General features: G+C 43.8%; 1 protein-coding gene across 1 annotated transcript in view; it reads right to left on the bottom strand.

The window, feature by feature from the left end:
• Window positions 1-16762, bottom strand: part of LOC126095271 (probable E3 ubiquitin-protein ligase HERC1) — an 814023-nt gene that overhangs the window by 758453 nt on the left and 38808 nt on the right. Inside the window, exon 5 of the mRNA XM_049910030.1 lies at window positions 2461-2661. Within this exon, the coding sequence (XP_049765987.1) occupies window positions 2461-2661 (201 nt within the window). The remainder of the gene's footprint in view (window positions 1-2460; window positions 2662-16762) is intronic.

The raw sequence follows: 16762 nt of genomic DNA, 5'->3' as shown, positions 1-16762 counted from the left end.
AATCTGATTACGACTATTTTGTCACTGTCTGCTAGATAAAACAAAATAGGCCTTTTTAATATTGCAGCAATTTTGTAACACACACCAAATAAACGAGACTGTTTTGGCCCAAAGGGCCATTTTTATAACACGACAGAATATAATTCACGAAGTACCAATATCAAATGTCTGTTAGGCCTACCACAAGTAAAAATCTTTATGTTATGAAATAGTTTCACATTTCATTCATACACACCAGTTTCTCAAGCATGAGATCGAAAAATAGTATTACGAAATTTTTATAAAATTTGGAATCGTTGTAAGTCTTCCTTAATTTGTGTGACATCCCTGTTTCTTCTCCTTTCTCATTCTAACACCTTGTCATCACCAATTCTGTAGCTATACCTGCCATTGTGAAAACTTGTTCGCCGATTTTCTAACTTCATTAACCCTGCCAAAATCACAGTTTAGTTAACCCGCGATTATTTTCCGGTTAGGTGTTATTACGAGTTCATACAACACGTTTTCTGTGTTACTTCCAAACTAGAACTTAAGCGGCTGCTAGCTGAGGACTGTACAACTGTTCCTTACTAGTGTAGCGATCTGGCCAAACATTTTCTGTCAAAATTTCTTGGACACACCGAGAAGATAATACGTACTCTTTCTCACCTGTTATTCTTGTCAATCGTTTACTTCCATTCTGGTAGTCTGAATCTACGGATTTCACTAGTAATTATAACAATGCTGATCATTCACACCCTCACATAATCAGACAGCGATTAGCATTCAACCATTCGGCTTTACTCCGCTCTGCTCGTAAAGCCCCGTCCCCTTTTGTTTGCAGAAAGTTTATTTCTAGATGCGACGAGGATTCTCCTGACAGAGACATCACGTACACTATCCATGCATTCAAAAATCAACTTATGATTCATTCATAAATCAACTTAAAATGTGTTCAAAACCAACAGGGAAGCATTTCAAAATCATATAAATAATCGATAGACAAACGTGCGCTGGATGCTAGGCGCTTTGTGAAACAAGTTTTTTTCCCTCAAGAATATGAATTTGGCACTCCCTTTTCCCGGTAGCATCTAGCTGCTTGCTGCAACTGCTTGCACAGCCAACAGCCACATTCCTGTCGCCAGAAGCGGGAGACTCTACTGCTCAAACGCGACTTAACTGTGCATGCGCACGAGCCCACTCGTAACTGCTAAAACGAATCTAATGTAAACAATTGTGACTTCATGCTCATCGGAGGCAATTTGTTATGAAGCATAGCCTTCCTAAAGCCTTTGACACATTTTGCTGTTGGCAGATGCTTGCATGAGCACTGTGTGTAATCAACGTATATGGCGCATTTCCTTTGCAATTTATTTTCTTTTTTTCTATTGTTTATGTTTTATTGTTGAAGTATAATTCTTCAGTAGTGGGATACAGTAACATTCTTTGTTAGAGTATCAGTTCTTACCAGTCCAAATTACAAAAATTTAACTTAAAACTAAAACAATTAAAAATTCCCGGAATTCCAAAAAATTCCCGGGTTTATCCCGGATGAAAAAATTCCCGGGTTTTTCCCGGATCTCGCGGTTGTCCCAGATCTTATACACCCTGAATTATGAACAATAATGCTGTGAGGAAGGCAAACCAAACACTGATGCTCATTTTATGTTATCACGAAACAGGAGAGCAAGTGTTACAGATATTATATACAAGTTGCGAGTGGCAAACATTAAGACAAAGCCATTTTCCATTGCAGCAAGATCTATTCAAGAAATTTCAATCACCAGCTTTCTCCTCTGAATGCTAAAATACGTTGTTGACACCTACCTACATATGGGAAATGATCATCCTGGGGGGAAAAAAGAGAGAGAGAGAGAGAGAGAGAGAGAGAGAGAGAGAGAGAGAGAGAGATCAGAGCCCGCATGAAAAGATTTAACATTTAGAAAGAGGACTGCATGAGAGAGAAATCAGAGCTCGCATGAAAAGATTTAACATTTAGAAAGAGGACTGCATGACAACACATTGTGAAAACTTCAAAGGATCCATCACTGTAAATGCCAGTTTTGTTATGAGGCAATGCATTACCCCCTGTACTTGCAGGATGTCCAACACTGACACTTTATGCTTCATTCAAGCCACAGTTTCCATCCTTGATGTTATTTTATTATGTAACCTACACAGTTGTGTCTCGGATGCCATTTATCTCAAATTAGACACTTGATCTTAATCTTGTACAAATCTTATGCTCCCTTGCACTGTTTCCTTACATGTACATCTTTTCCTTCCTGGTTCCTCTTTTCCTCCAGTCCTCTGGCCCTCCTGTTCTGATAAACAGTGTGTATCACCTAACACAACAGATTTCATCAAGTTCAATATAACATTAAATTAAGAAATGATTGCCTCTGCTGATCACAATTTTTGCTTTTCATAAATAACGGCATATAGGGTTTAAATTTCCAAAACATTTTAACATCATGGTACCTGCTGTACTTGGGTGAATGCTTTTGCAAGTTGTGGTATAAGAATTTTCTCCTGATTCTCCTCAGCAACTTGGTGTGATGAATTGCTTCCACAAACATAGACTTCACAAGCTTCCATAGCACTTCCTCGGGTGGACCCAAATGGTTCGCATTTGTCAGTGCCCAGGCATGATCGTGTATACTCGCTAGCCATTGCCACAAGCTGAAAGAAATGTGTGCATTTTAAATTATAATTGACTGGTAAATTGTTTTATTTAACAATAGTCACAATAAAAGTAAGCAAATGCTATTTATAAAAATAAACATATACAAGTTTCAAGAACAGTGCTATCCATTACATGAACTAAAATATAAACTATATCTGGGCCATCATGAATATTGAAGGAAGATACAATAATTTAAATGTGAATGTTATGAAGTTAATGATAATAGAAAAAGGGTATTGTTGCTACAAGGGACTTGATAAACTTGGAGAAATTGCTCAGATTCATAGAGGAAAAATTTGGAATAAGACGATGACAATAACAATCAACTTTTCCGAAACCCTATCACAACCCAAGTGTGTGCTTTCCATTTTAAACCACAGACAGGGAAATTATAAATGCAGTGACTCACAGTAGGGGGAGTATATTTGGATGCAACATCATATGCAAAATACTTAGATGCGACACTGGAAGTGGGTTGCACATTAACATACAAGCAGAACTGCCATAAAAGGCTGAAAGTCCGCTCACATCAAAGAGTTTGATAAGGTACTGAATGAGGCATGCAGGCTTATTACTGGATGTTTGCAGACTACACCACTTGTCACAGCATATCAGTTGGTAAATATTGCTTGCCCAGACATCATCATGAGGTTTCTACCAGTGTTAAAGAACAAATTTGTTGCCAATCCAAGCCACATAAGATAATTATGTAGTAACTATCTAGAAAGTGAATTCAAGGAAAAGTTCCTTGAAAAATGGCAACGTCTTGGGAATGATGCTGTCAAAATCAAGAACGGAAAAGTGGAAAGTACAAGCTGTAAGGAATCCTCATTGACCTCAACTATCTGGTAATCTCACTCCTGGACACCACGAGAACTGGGCTATATGGCATGCTCTCAACTGCCTAAGCTTTGGAGATGGAAGAACCAAGTGTAATCTTCAAAAATGGGGATTCCCACTCATCATTACTGGAGTAATGTGCACACACTTGAAAGCTGTGCACACTAGCAGCGTGTTGTCATCTGCGAGAGTGTGCCATGATAAAGCAATACTGTGAACACACAATATAACGCAAACCAGGCGAGTGCCTATATAAACCCTGCCGCACTACGCATATGCTCAGTTATCATGTTATTATTGCTTGCATACATTTGCCTTGTGTTATTGTGTTCAGTGTATGTTATGGTGATTAACATACATGCCACAGCCTAATAAAGTTGTACTAATATTCTTCATTGCGTTGTGTGTCCAAGTTACAACAAAGTGGTGATGAGTGTGAGATTGTTCTCCATGCGGTTTTCAGTCTCTGGTTGATCCTCCATTGCATCTACAATGTCTGACAGTGCTACTCACGAGTATTTACACCAGCTGGGTGATCAGCTAGTGGTTCTTACTGCAGTGCTGCAGAGTCTCAGTCAACAGCAGGAGGCATTCACCACAGTGCAACACGATCAAACCCAGGTATTGCAAATGCTTGTTTCTGTTTTGGCCAGTTTGGGTCTGTCTCAGTCTATTTCACCTGCTGTGCTATCCCTTGCACCTCCTGTTTTGCCCGTCAGTACCCTGGTCATTTATCCTTCCACCTCCTCCCCCCTCCCCCCCAATTTCTGGCTTATGATGAATCTGTTGAAGAATGGGAGGCCTACAAAAAATGGTTGCAGCAGTATTTTCATGCTTTTGGATTGACTGATGTTACCTTATGCCATGCTTTCTATTTGTCTTGGTTATCGCCTCCCATGTACCAACTCCTTTGCCAATTTGCCCCCCTGCAGGACTTATCTTCACTCTCTTTTGATTACTTTTACGACCTTCTTTCGAATTATCTGTGAATGGATGCACGTCATTGCCGCTTGACTTGAGTTCTATTGGTGTCGCAAGAAACCGGAACATTCTTATAAGACTTGACTCTGTAGTTCTTCTGTTGACATTTTTGGTGGTCAAAAATGTACACACTGAAAATTTATTTGGTTTGGACACCTTTAAGATTTTCATGTTTACTACTTTCAATTAAGTTAATCTCATCTCTGATCAAGGGCCTTATACACAACTTGACACTTTATGCTCTGAATTTTCTGCCTTTTTTTCTGCCGGCTTTCATTGTACAAATAATTTCAAAGCCTACATCACCATTAAATCTTTGGCCAGACCCCGTTTCTTTTGGGCTCACCTGGTACCAATGGAACTCCGTGACCAAGTCAAGATGGAGCTAGACTGCCTCATGGTCTCCGGGCCCACTAATCACATCCAGAAAATAGGCTACACCCTGTGTCACTGTCAAAAATCCATTGGGATGGTTACACCTTTGCAGCGATTTCAAAGTTGCTGTCAATACTCAGTCTATCACTGATGCATATCCCTTGCCGCTCACTAACAAATTTTCCAAGATTCATCTCTCCGATGCATATCTGCAGCTTCCTTATGATGCTGACTCTCAATGGCTCTTGGTCGTTAACACACCTTTTGCCTTGTACCAGTACTTGCGGTTACCATTTGGTGTGCCCAGCACCCCAGTGATTTTTCAATGGTTTCTCAAACAACTTATGAGGACTGTGACTGGCTGTGCCAATTATCTTGACGATATTGTGATCTCCAGCTCCTCCACTGCTGAACATCTCACCAACTTACATATGCTCTTTTCGGTGTTACAGGCCGCCAGGTTAAAATGCAATTTGCAAAAGTGCCACTTTATTCAGCCTTCTGTTGCATCTTGGGCTCGAGGTCTCCAGTTTTTTGGTTGGGTTTGGACAGCGACATCACTCATTTGGTTACGTCATATTCTCAATGCGCACCACAGTAAGCTTCTCCATGGGCAAAGTTGTCTCAGTGGCTGCAAACTTCACAGACCTGGGACCGTCTCTACATTGATTTCGTGGGCCCTTTCCTTAATGCATATTGAGTCATAGTAAATAATGCATTCTCTTGGTTCTCATACATTGTTTGTTGCCCATCAACTTCAGCTGCTGACACCATGGCAGTCCCGTCAAAAAAAATTTCCATCGAAGGACTTCCAGAAATGCAAGTCTCTGATAACGGCTCTCAGTTTGTGTCACAGGAGTTTGCCTCCTTCTGCAATGCCCACAGGATTCACCACATTTTTGCCCTGTCGTTCCACCTGCAGTCCAATGGTGAGGCCAAAAGGTTAGTTAGAGCATTCAAAATGCAAATGAAAAAGTACATGACTCAGTCCCCATCTGACGTTGCCTTGAATCAATTTCTGTCTTCCTATTGCTTCACACTGTTCAGTGACAACAACCCTGCCGAACTGGTCCACGGGCATCAGCGATGGATTTTCCTGCATCTCCTGCGGCCTGACAAGGGATGCTAACCCATGCAGCCGTTGTCCCATTTCCAGCCCAAAGTGGCTGTCTGGGTGCGCCATCTCCCAATGCTGTGGCCACCGTCTCTGCAATGTCCACAAGGAGAAGGGCCCCTGTGCATGACATTACGACCAGTTGTACCTGCATGTGGACTGGACAACCCTGGCTGGAACACCAATGTTGCCACGCCAGTCTGCTTCGCTCAACAGATCACCAGATGTGGCTGAGTCCCAGTCACAATGTACAAGGTGTCTCCCACCACCAATGAGCAAACCTGGCACAGCTTCTCCAATACCGCCACCAGTACCAATGTAGCTGTTGTCCACACAGGAGCCATCTCCTCTGCCTCAGACGCCAACTGCAGGGCTCTACTACCACCCGGCTCTGGACTTGACATGGACATGGAGCTCGTGCCTACATCACCCATCCTACCATATGGGTTGACACAGCAAGGCACACTGCGATGCTGCCTGTGCCCCAAGAACTTCCAACCACATGCCCAGTATCAGTATGTCATCTCAGTCAGTGTGTCGCGAAGGAAGGCATCATGGACATCTTGTGAATCCAAGCTGTTCCCCAAGGGAAGAAGAAAGAAGTAATGCATGCGCACTTGAAAGCCATGTGCATTTGCAGTGTCTTGTTATCCGCGAGAGTGCACTGCAAAAAACCAATACTGTAAACTTCCAATGGAGCCTGCCACATATGAGTGCCTATTTAAACCCTACTGTGCTACACTTGCACTTAGTTGTCACGTTATTACTGCTTGCACACATTTGCCGTATATTCTCGTGTTCAGTGCATGCAATGATGATTAGTGTATGCCGCAGTCTAATAGAGTTTTACTAACATTCTTGGTTGTATTGTGTGCCCAAGTTACAACAATCACCAACTGTGACTGTGGAGAAGTGCAAACCAAAGTACACTTGTTCTGCTGTCAGTTCAATCCCACAACCTGCACTGAGAAAGATCAGCTTCAGGCAGCTTCAAATGTCTTCAGGTTGCCCATTTTTGTCATTCAGGCTACAATCTCCCATGTAGTTACACCTTGGTATGTTTATTTACAATAACTTGTTTTATGTATTTAGTAATTTAATTTTATGTATCTTTGTATTGATGTTCTAACACTAACTACATTTTTTTAAAAATTAAAGTTAACTGAAGCACAGTAACATATAACAGAAAGCAGCATTCACACAAGCTTTTGAGCACTAGCTCTTTTTGGAGCAACAGTGCATATATTCACGCACGCAACTACAGTTACCCAAACAAACATTCCAGTGGCCATGGTGTTGTGTGTTGCTGTACTCCACACATGGATCCGCTAAGGGAGGGTGTTTGCCTTTCCCTTATTTTATGTATTCACCATCCAGGAATTTCCATTATTTTTACACTTAATTGAAGCATTAGATGCAAAAGATTCAAGCAGCTAACATGCAGCAAGAATTATAATTATCTCATTTACAGTTTCAAAGCATACATCAACAAAAAGAGGAAACCAACAATGTAGGAAAAGCCAGATTGCTACTTACTCTAAAGAGGACACATTAAGTTGCACGCAGGCATTTGCATAAAGCTTTCAGCCGCGGCCTCCATCAGCAAGAGAGAGACACATACCATTCATACACACAAGCAAGCACACTTCATACATACGTGGCCGCCAACTCCAGCAGTTCAGGCTGGAATGCAACTATCATGTGGGATGTGAGCAGCAATCTGGAGGAGTCAGGGAAGAGGAGGGGAGGGGGAGACGAAGAGGAAGGGATATTATTGTACAGATGGAGGAGGCAGGGGGGGGGGGGGGGGGGGGGGCAGACTAATGCTGTCTGGCAGAGTGTGCAGGGACTAGAATGACAACAGGTGCAATGTCAGGATCTTTTGGGACAAGGAGATGGGGAAAAAAGGAACCAAAAAGGAGAGGAGGGGGAAAGACGAGCTGGTGCATTGGCACAGGTTGGCAAACAGAGAGCATGAGCAATGAGAATGGGAAGGAGATGATAGGACAGAAGGAATGGTAACTGTTGGGTGGACGGTGTGGGGACAGTATGTTATCATAGGTAAAGCTGGCGGTGGAGGGGAGGATCCAGATGGATTGGGTAGTGAACCGGCCATTGAAATCAAGCATGTTATGTTCAACTGCATATTGAACCACACGGTGGTCTACTTTTCTCTTGGCCACAGTTTAATGGTGGCCTTTCGTCCTTCGTCCCAGCAGACAGCTGGTTGGCAGTCATACCAATATAAAAAGCTATGAAATGATTGCAGCAGAGCTGGTAAATGACCTGGCTGCTTTCTCAGGTGGCCTGGCTCCTGATGGGGTATGATAAACCTGTGACAGGACTGGAATAAAAAGTGGTGGGTGGGTGGATTGGGCAGGTCTTGCACCTGGGTCTTTCGCAGGGACATGATCCTTGTGGCAAGAGATTGGGATTGAGAGTGACATAGAGATGAACTAGGATGTTATTGGGCTGGGTGGGCAACAGGGCACAACTTCAGGAAGAGTGGGAAGGATCTTGGGTGAGATGTGCCTCATTTCAGGACATGATGATATGTTATCAAAGCCCTGGTGGAGGATGTGGTTCAGTTGTTCCACTCCAGGGTGGTACTGGGTGATAAAGGGGCACTCCTCTGTGGCTGGTTCTTGAGGATTGTGGGTGTGAGGGGCATATCCTTAAATGACCTAACCATTATGATTCCTTTCTCTGGATCCCACCCCACATTTCACTACGGCCTTCAACTTTTCAGGTTCTGCCAGTCCATGGCTCTCACAAACCTGGTATTGCAAAAACACATCTCCATGGTACAGGCATTCCAGAACCACCTCTGTTCTGTCTGCAGGATACTCATACTCTGCAACTCCTAATCCATGCATCACATCTCTCAAATTGAATCAGTTGCTCTCCAGCACCTGGAGGGGCATTCCAGACACCACATCCATAAATTATCCAGCCTGACATCCTACTACCTCATCGGGGCACCACTATACAACCCCAATCTTATCCACGCGTTTCTCCTCATCCATCCCTCACAGTGGTCACACTGTCTAAACCCTGCCTAGGTGACCTTCTCAACTTGCCACATCCCCCTAAAACTCTCTATCAATCCTCCACCAAATACAAAGCCAAAACATTCCCGTAGCACTGTTGTTAACCTTTCCACCAAAACCTGAGCTCCACAGAAGTTTCAGTCCTATCCAAATACTTCACCTTTAGCCCTACATCCAAATTTAACCATGCTGAACTTGTTTGTCAAAGACCTACTCTCCTTCTCCCGATCCATGCAATGTAAGCACTTCTTTGCCATCAATCCCTCCAACCAAAACTAACTTAATTCCAACACTGAACCCTGCTTCTTCCAGTTCATACCACCATCAAACCATGATCCTCCACCCTCCCACAAAACCAAACATTGGTCACTTTCTGAGAATTCCTTACCTCCTACTTAGCCTTACCATCCTTCCCCAGGTCCCTTCCTCAGAACACCAACCTTTCAGTAGAAGAAAAAGCAGCCATACACAACCTCAAAACAAATCCTGACCTAATCATCCTAAGGAGTCATCCCAATACCGGGAGCGGAAAGACTTACCTTAGGGGGGAAAAAGGACAGGTATACACTCTCGTATATATATATATATAAAAAGAAAGATGATGAGACTTACCAAACAAAAGCGCTGGCAGGTCGATAGACACACAAACAAACACAAACATACACACAAAATTCTAGCTTTCGCAACCAACGGTTGCCTCGTCAGGAAAGAGGGAAGGAGAAGGAAAGACAAAAGGATATGGGTTTTAAGGGAGAGGGTAAGGAGTCATTCCAATCCCGGGAGCGGAAAGACTTACCTTAGGGGGAAAAAAGGACAGGTATACACTTGCACACACACACACATATCCATCCACACATACACAGACACAAGCAGACATTTGTAAAGGCAAAGAGTTTGGGCGGAGATCACCCGCCCAAACTCTATGCCTTTACAAATGTCTGCTTGTGTCTGTGTATGTGTGGATGGATATGTGTGTGTGTGTGTGCGCGCAAGTGTATACCTGTCCTTTTTTCCCCCTAAGGTAAGTCTTTCCGCTCCCGGGATTGGAATGACTCCTTACCCTCTCCCTTAAAACCCATATCCTTTTGTCTTTCCTTCTCCTTCCCTCTTTCCTGACGAGGCAACCGTTGGTTGCGAAAGCTAGAATTTTGTGTGTATGTTTGTGTTTGTTTGTGTGTCTATCGACCTGCCAGCGCTTTTGTTTGGTAAGTCTCATCATTTTTCTTTTTAAATATATTTTTCCCACGTGGAATGTTTCCCTCTATTATATATATATATATATATTTATTTAAAAAGAAAGATGATGAGACTTACCAAACAAAAGCGCTGGCAGGTCGATAGACACACAAACAAACACAAACATACACACAAAATCTAGCTTTCGCAACCAACGGTTGCCTCGTCAGGAAAGAGGGAAGGAGAAGGAAAGACAAAAGGATATGGGTTTTAAGGGAGAGGGTAAGGAGTCATTCCAATCCCGGGAGCGGAAAGACTTACCTTAGGGGGAAAAAAGGACAGGTATACACTCGCACACACACACATATCCATCCACACGTACAAGACACAAGCAGACATTTGTAAAGGCAAAGAGTTTGAGCAGAGATGTCAGTCGGGACGGAAGTACAGAGGCAAAGATGATGTTGAAAGACAGGTGAGGTATGAGCGGCGGCAGATTGAAATTAGGAATTAGCGGAGATTGAGGCCTGGCGGATAGCGAGAAGAGAGGATATGCTGAAGGGCAAGTTCCCATTTTTCTTTTTAAATATATTTTTCCCACGTGGAATGTTTCCCTCTATTATATATATATATATATATTTATTTAAAAAGAAAGATGATGAGACTTACCAAACAAAAGCGCTGGCAGGTCGATAGACACACAAACAAACACAAACATACACACAAAATCTAGCTTTCGCAACCAACGGTTGCCTCGTCAGGAAAGAGGGAAGGAGAAGGAAAGACAAAAGGATATGGGTTTTAAGGGAGAGGGTAAGGAGTCATTCCAATCCCGGGAGCGGAAAGACTTACCTTAGGGGGAAAAAAGGACAGGTATACACTCGCACACACACACATATCCATCCACACGTACAAGACACAAGCAGACATTTGTAAAGGCAAAGAGTTTGAGCAGAGATGTCAGTCGGGACGGAAGTACAGAGGCAAAGATGATGTTGAAAGACAGGTGAGGTATGAGCGGCGGCAGATTGAAATTAGGAATTAGCGGAGATTGAGGCCTGGCGGATAGCGAGAAGAGAGGATATGCTGAAGGGCAAGTTCCCATCTCCGGAGTTCTGACAGGTTGGTGTTAGTGGGAAGTATCCAGATAACCCGGACGGTGTAACACTGTGCCAAGATGTGCTGGCCGTGCACCAAGGCATGTTTAGCCACAGGGTGAACCTCATTACCAACAAACACTGTCTGCCTGTGTCCATTCATGCGAATGGACAGTTTGTTGCTGGTCATTCCCACATAGAACGCTTCACAGTGTAGGCAGGTCAGTTGGTAAATCACGTGGGTGCTTTCACATGTGGCTCTGCCTTTGATCGTGTACACCTTCCGGGTTACAGGACTGGAATAGGTGGTGGTGGGAGGGTGCATGGGACAGGTTTTACAACGGGGACGGTTACAGGGGTAGGAGCCAGAGGGTAGGGAAGGTGGTTTAGGGATTTCATAGGGATGAACTAAGAGGTTACGAAGGTTGGGTGGACGGCGGAAAGACACTCTTGGTGGAGTGGGGAGGATTTCATGAAGGATGGATCTCATTTCAGGGCTGGATTTGAGGAAGTCGTATCCCTGCTGGAGAGCCACATTCAGAATCTGATCCAGTCCCAGAAAGTATCCTGTCACAAGTGGGGCACTTTTGGGGTTCTTCTGTGGAGGGTTCCGGGTTTGAGGAGATGAGGAAGTGGCTCTGGTTATTTGCTTCTGTACCAGGTCGGGAGGGTAGTTACGGGATGCAAAAGCTGTTTTCAGGTTGTTGGTGTAATGGTTCAAGGATTCCGGACTGGAGCAGATTCGTTTGCCATGAAGACCTAGGCTGTAGGGAAGGGACCGTTTGATGTGGAATGGGTGGCAGCTGTCATAATGGAGGTACTGTTGCTTGTTGGTGGGTTTGATGTGGACGGACGTGTGAAGCTGGCCATTGGACAGGTGGAGGTCAACGTCAAGGAAAGTGGCATGGGATTTAGAGTAGGACCAGGTGAATCCGATGGAACCAAAGGAGTTGAGGTTGGAGAGGAAATTCTGGAGTTCTTCTTCACTGTGAGACCAGATCATGAAAATGTCATCAATAAATCTGTACCAAACTTTGGGTTGGCAGGCCTGGGTAACCAAGAAGGCTTCCTCTAAGCGACCCATGAATAGGTTGGCGTACGAGGGGGCCATCCTGGTACCCATGGCTGTTCCCTTTAATTGTTGGTATGTCTGGCCTTCAAAAGTGAAGAAGTTGTGGGTCAGGATGAAGCTGGCTAAGGTAATGAGGAAAGAGGTTTTAGGTAGGGCGGCAGGTGATCGGCGTGAAAGGAAGTGCTCCATCGCAGCGAGGCCCTGGACATGCGGAATATTTGTGTATAAGGAAGTGGCATCAATGGTTACAAGGATGGTTTCCGGGGGTAACAGACTGGGTAGGGATTCCAGGCGTTCGAGAAAGTGGTTGGTGTCTTTGATGAAGGATGGGAGACTGCATGTAATGGGTTGAAGGTGTTGATCTACGTAGGCAGAGATGCGTTCTGTGGGGGCTTGGTAACCAGCTACAATGGGACGGCCGGGATGATTGGGTTTGTGAATTTTGGGAAGAAGGTAGAAGGTAGGGGTGCGGGGTGTTGGTGGGGTCAGGAGGTTGATGGAGTCAGGTGAAAGGTTTTGTAGGGGGCCTAAGGTTCTGAGGATTCCTTGAAGCTCCGCCTGGACATCAGGAATGGGATTACCATGGCAAACTTTGTAAGTGGTGTTGTCTGAAAGCTGACGCAGTCCCTCAGCCACATACTCCCGACGATCAAGTACCACAGTCGTGGAACCCTTGTCCGCCGGAAGAATGACGATGGATTGGTCAGCCTTCAGATCACGCATAGCTTGGGCTTCAGCAGTGGTGATGTTGGGAGTAGGATTAAGGTTTTTTAAGAAGGATTGAGAGGCAAGGCTGGAAGTCAGAAATTCCTGGAAGGTTAGGAGAGGGTGATTTTGAGGAAGAGGAGGTGGGTCCCGCTGTGACGGAGGACGGAACTGTTCCAGGCATGGTTCAATTTGGATAGTATCTTGGGGAGTTGGATCATTAGGAGTAGGATTAGGATCATTTTTCTTCGTGGCAAAGTGATATTTCCAGCAGAGAGTACGGGTGTAGGACAGTAAATCTTTGACAAGGGCTGTTTGGTTAAATCTGGGAGTGGGGCTGAAGGTGAGGCCTTTGGATAGGACAGAGGTTTTGGATTGGGAGAGAGGTTTGGAGGAGAGGTTAACTACTGAATTGGGGTGTTGTGGTTCCAGATTGTGTTGATTGGAATTTTGTGGTTTTGGAGGGAGTGGAGCTGGAAGTGGGAGATTGAGTAGATGGGAGAGACTGGGTTTGTGTGCAATGAGAGGAGGTTGAGGTTTGCTGGAAAGGTTGTGAAGGGTGAGTGAGTTGCCTTTCCGGAGGTGGGAAACCAGGAGATTGGATAGTTTTTTAAGGTGGAGGGTGGCATGCTTTTCTAATTTGCGGTTGGCCTGTAGGAGGATGCTCTGAACAACCGGTGTGGATGTGGGAGAGGAAGGACTTTTATTAGGGACAGGAGTTGATGGGTGTGTTGATTGGCTGAGTGGATGTGTAGGTGAAGGATTAGGTGGGTGAGGGCAATGGATTGTTCGGTTTGGAACTGGTATAGGGACTGATGGAAAGAAGGGTTGCAGCCAGAGATGGGAACTTTAAGTGTGAGGCCTTTGGGGGTGATGCCAAATGTCAGACAAGCCTGAGAAAATAAAATATGGGAGTGTAATCTGGCTAGGGCGAAGGCATGTTTGCGGAGGGAATGTAAATAAAACTTAATGGGGTCGTTGTGGAGGTGTTGTGAGGGTGACATGGTACTAGAAGGTGGAAAGTGGAACACGAGGCTGAAATGAAAATGAAAATAAATATAAAAATATATGGGGAGAGATAAAGGTAAAACTAGAAAGCAAATGGAGATCTGGTGTGAAAAAAGGCGAAAAGGGGTTGGTTAGAGCTGGGCTATGTTGATCCTGTGGTGAACTTGTGTAGGTAGATAATGATGTGCATAAAGGTTAGTGCCGCCAAAACACGTTAAAGGGTGGAGAAATACGGGAAAATTTCGAAAAAACTACGTGAGGATGTATTAAAAGGGTGGTTTGGTGGTGGCAGATTATGGAAATGAAGCTAACAATTGTCTGATGAAGAAATAATGACGTTAAAACCTGTGGGAAGCGGCTAAAAATGATCGATGATGTGAGAAAAACGGAACTGGAAATAAAGCAAAATATATTAAAACTAGCCGAAAAGGTTGTTTAATAGCTGAAAGGAACTGTTTGTGAACTGGAAACGGGGGATTTTATAGCAGCGGTAGTGTTGAAAGCGGGAAAAAAAAAAAAAAAAAAAAAAAAAAAAAATTTTGGTTATGGTTTGGAAGTGGGTTACGTATTATTACGTATTATTGAGTATATATCGGCGGGATAAAATTGTATACTGGATTACGGTAAAAAAAGGAGAAGGTGAATAGAAAGTAAAACTGCTGGCAAAAACAGAAGGAGGAAATAAGATGACAGAAAAGACTACGAAATGTAACAGTGACAATAACAATAACAAACGTGATTGTTGGGATCAAATTAATGATATGAATATAATAGAGGGAAACATTCCACGTGGGAAAAATATATTTAAAAAGAAAGCAGACATTTGTATAGGCAAAGAGTTTGAGCAGAGATGTCAGTCGGGACGGAAGTACAGAGGCAAAGATGATGTTGAAAGACAGGTGAGGTATGAGCGGCGGCAGATTGAAATTAGGAATTAGCGGAGATTGAGGCCTGGCGGATAGCGAGAAGAGAGGATATGCTGAAGGGCAAGTTCCCATCTTCGGAGTTCTGACAGGTTGGTGTTAGTGGGAAGTATCCAGATAACCCGGACGGTGTAACACTGTGCCAAGATGTGCTGGCCGTGCACCAAGGCATGTTTAGCCACAGGGTGAACCTCATTACCAACAAACACTGTCTGCCTGTGTCCATTCATGCGAATGGACAGTTTGTTGCTGGTCATTCCCACATAGAACGCTTCACAGTGTAGGCAGGTCAGTTGGTAAATCACGTGGGTGCTTTCACATGTGGCTCTGCCTTTGATCGTGTACACCTTCCGGGTTACAGGACTGGAATAGGTGGTGGTGGGTGCATGGGACAGGTTTTACAACATATATATATATATATATATATATATATCAGAATCATTCTCACTGCAAATACAGACTTGTTTAGGCACTTCAGCTATTCTGTTGTATGCCTTTCCCAACTGAATTTATTATCAAGCAATAAATCCAAAAATTTAAGCAGTAAACCCAAAAATTTAACACTGTTACCCCCCCATGAACCATGGACCTTGCCGTTGGTGGGGAGGCTTGCGTGCCTCAGCGATACAGATGGCTGTACCGTAGGTACAACCACAACGGAGGGGTATCTGTTGAGAGGCCAGACAAACGTGTGGTTCCTGAAGAGGGGCAGCAGCCTTTTCAGTAGTTGCAAGGGCAACAGTCTGGATGATTGACTGATCTGGCCTTGTAACAATAACCAAAACGGCCTTGCTGTGCTGGTACTGCGAACGGCTGAAAGCAAGGGGAAACTACGGCCATAATTTTTCCCGAGGGCATGCAGCTTTACTGTATGATTAAATGATGATGGCGTCCTCTTGGGTAAAATATTCCGGAGGTAAAATAGTCCCCCATTCGGATCTCCGGGCGGGGACTACTCAAGAGGATGTCACTATCAGGAGAAAGAAAACTGGCGTCCTACGGATCGGAGCGTGGAATGTCAGATCCCTTAATCGGGCAGGTAGGTTAGAAAATTTAAAAAGGGAAATGGATAGGTTAAAGTTAGATATAGTGGGAATTAGTGAAGTTCGGTGGCAGGAGGAACAAGACTTCTGGTCAGGTGACTACAGGGTTATAAACACAAAGTCAAATAGGGGTAATGCAGGAGTAGGTTTAATAATGAATAGGAAAATAGGAATGCTGGTAAGCTACTACAAACAGCATAGTGAACGCATTATTGTGGCCAAGATAGACACGAAGCCCACGCCTACTACAGTAGTCCAAATTTATATGCCAACTAGCTCTGCAGATGACGAAGAAATTGAAGAAATGTATGATGATATAAAAGAAATTATTCAGATAGTGAAGGGAGACGAAAATTTAATAGTCATGGGTGACTGGAATTCGAGTGTAGGAAAAGGGAGAGAAGGAAATGTAGTAGGTGAATATGGATTGGGGCTAAGAAATGAAAGAGGAAGCCGCCTGGTAGAATTTTGCACAGAGCACAACTTAATTATAGCTAACACTTGGTTTAAGAATCATGATAGAAGGTTGTATACATGGAAGAACCCTGGAGATACTAAAAGGTATCAGATAGATTATATAATGGTAAGACAGAGATTCAGGAACCAGGTTTTAATTTGTAAGACATTTCCAGGGGCAGATGTGGACTCTGACCACAATCTATTGGTTATGACCTGTAGATTAAAACTGAAGAAACTGCAAAAAGGTGGGAATT

This window comes from Schistocerca cancellata, chromosome 8 (assembly GCF_023864275.1).
Source record: "Schistocerca cancellata isolate TAMUIC-IGC-003103 chromosome 8, iqSchCanc2.1, whole genome shotgun sequence".
In the NCBI taxonomy this organism is placed as follows: domain Eukaryota; kingdom Metazoa; phylum Arthropoda; class Insecta; order Orthoptera; family Acrididae; genus Schistocerca; species Schistocerca cancellata.
Note: the sequence above shows the minus strand (reverse complement) of the source record. Positions and strands in the feature narration are given on the sequence as shown.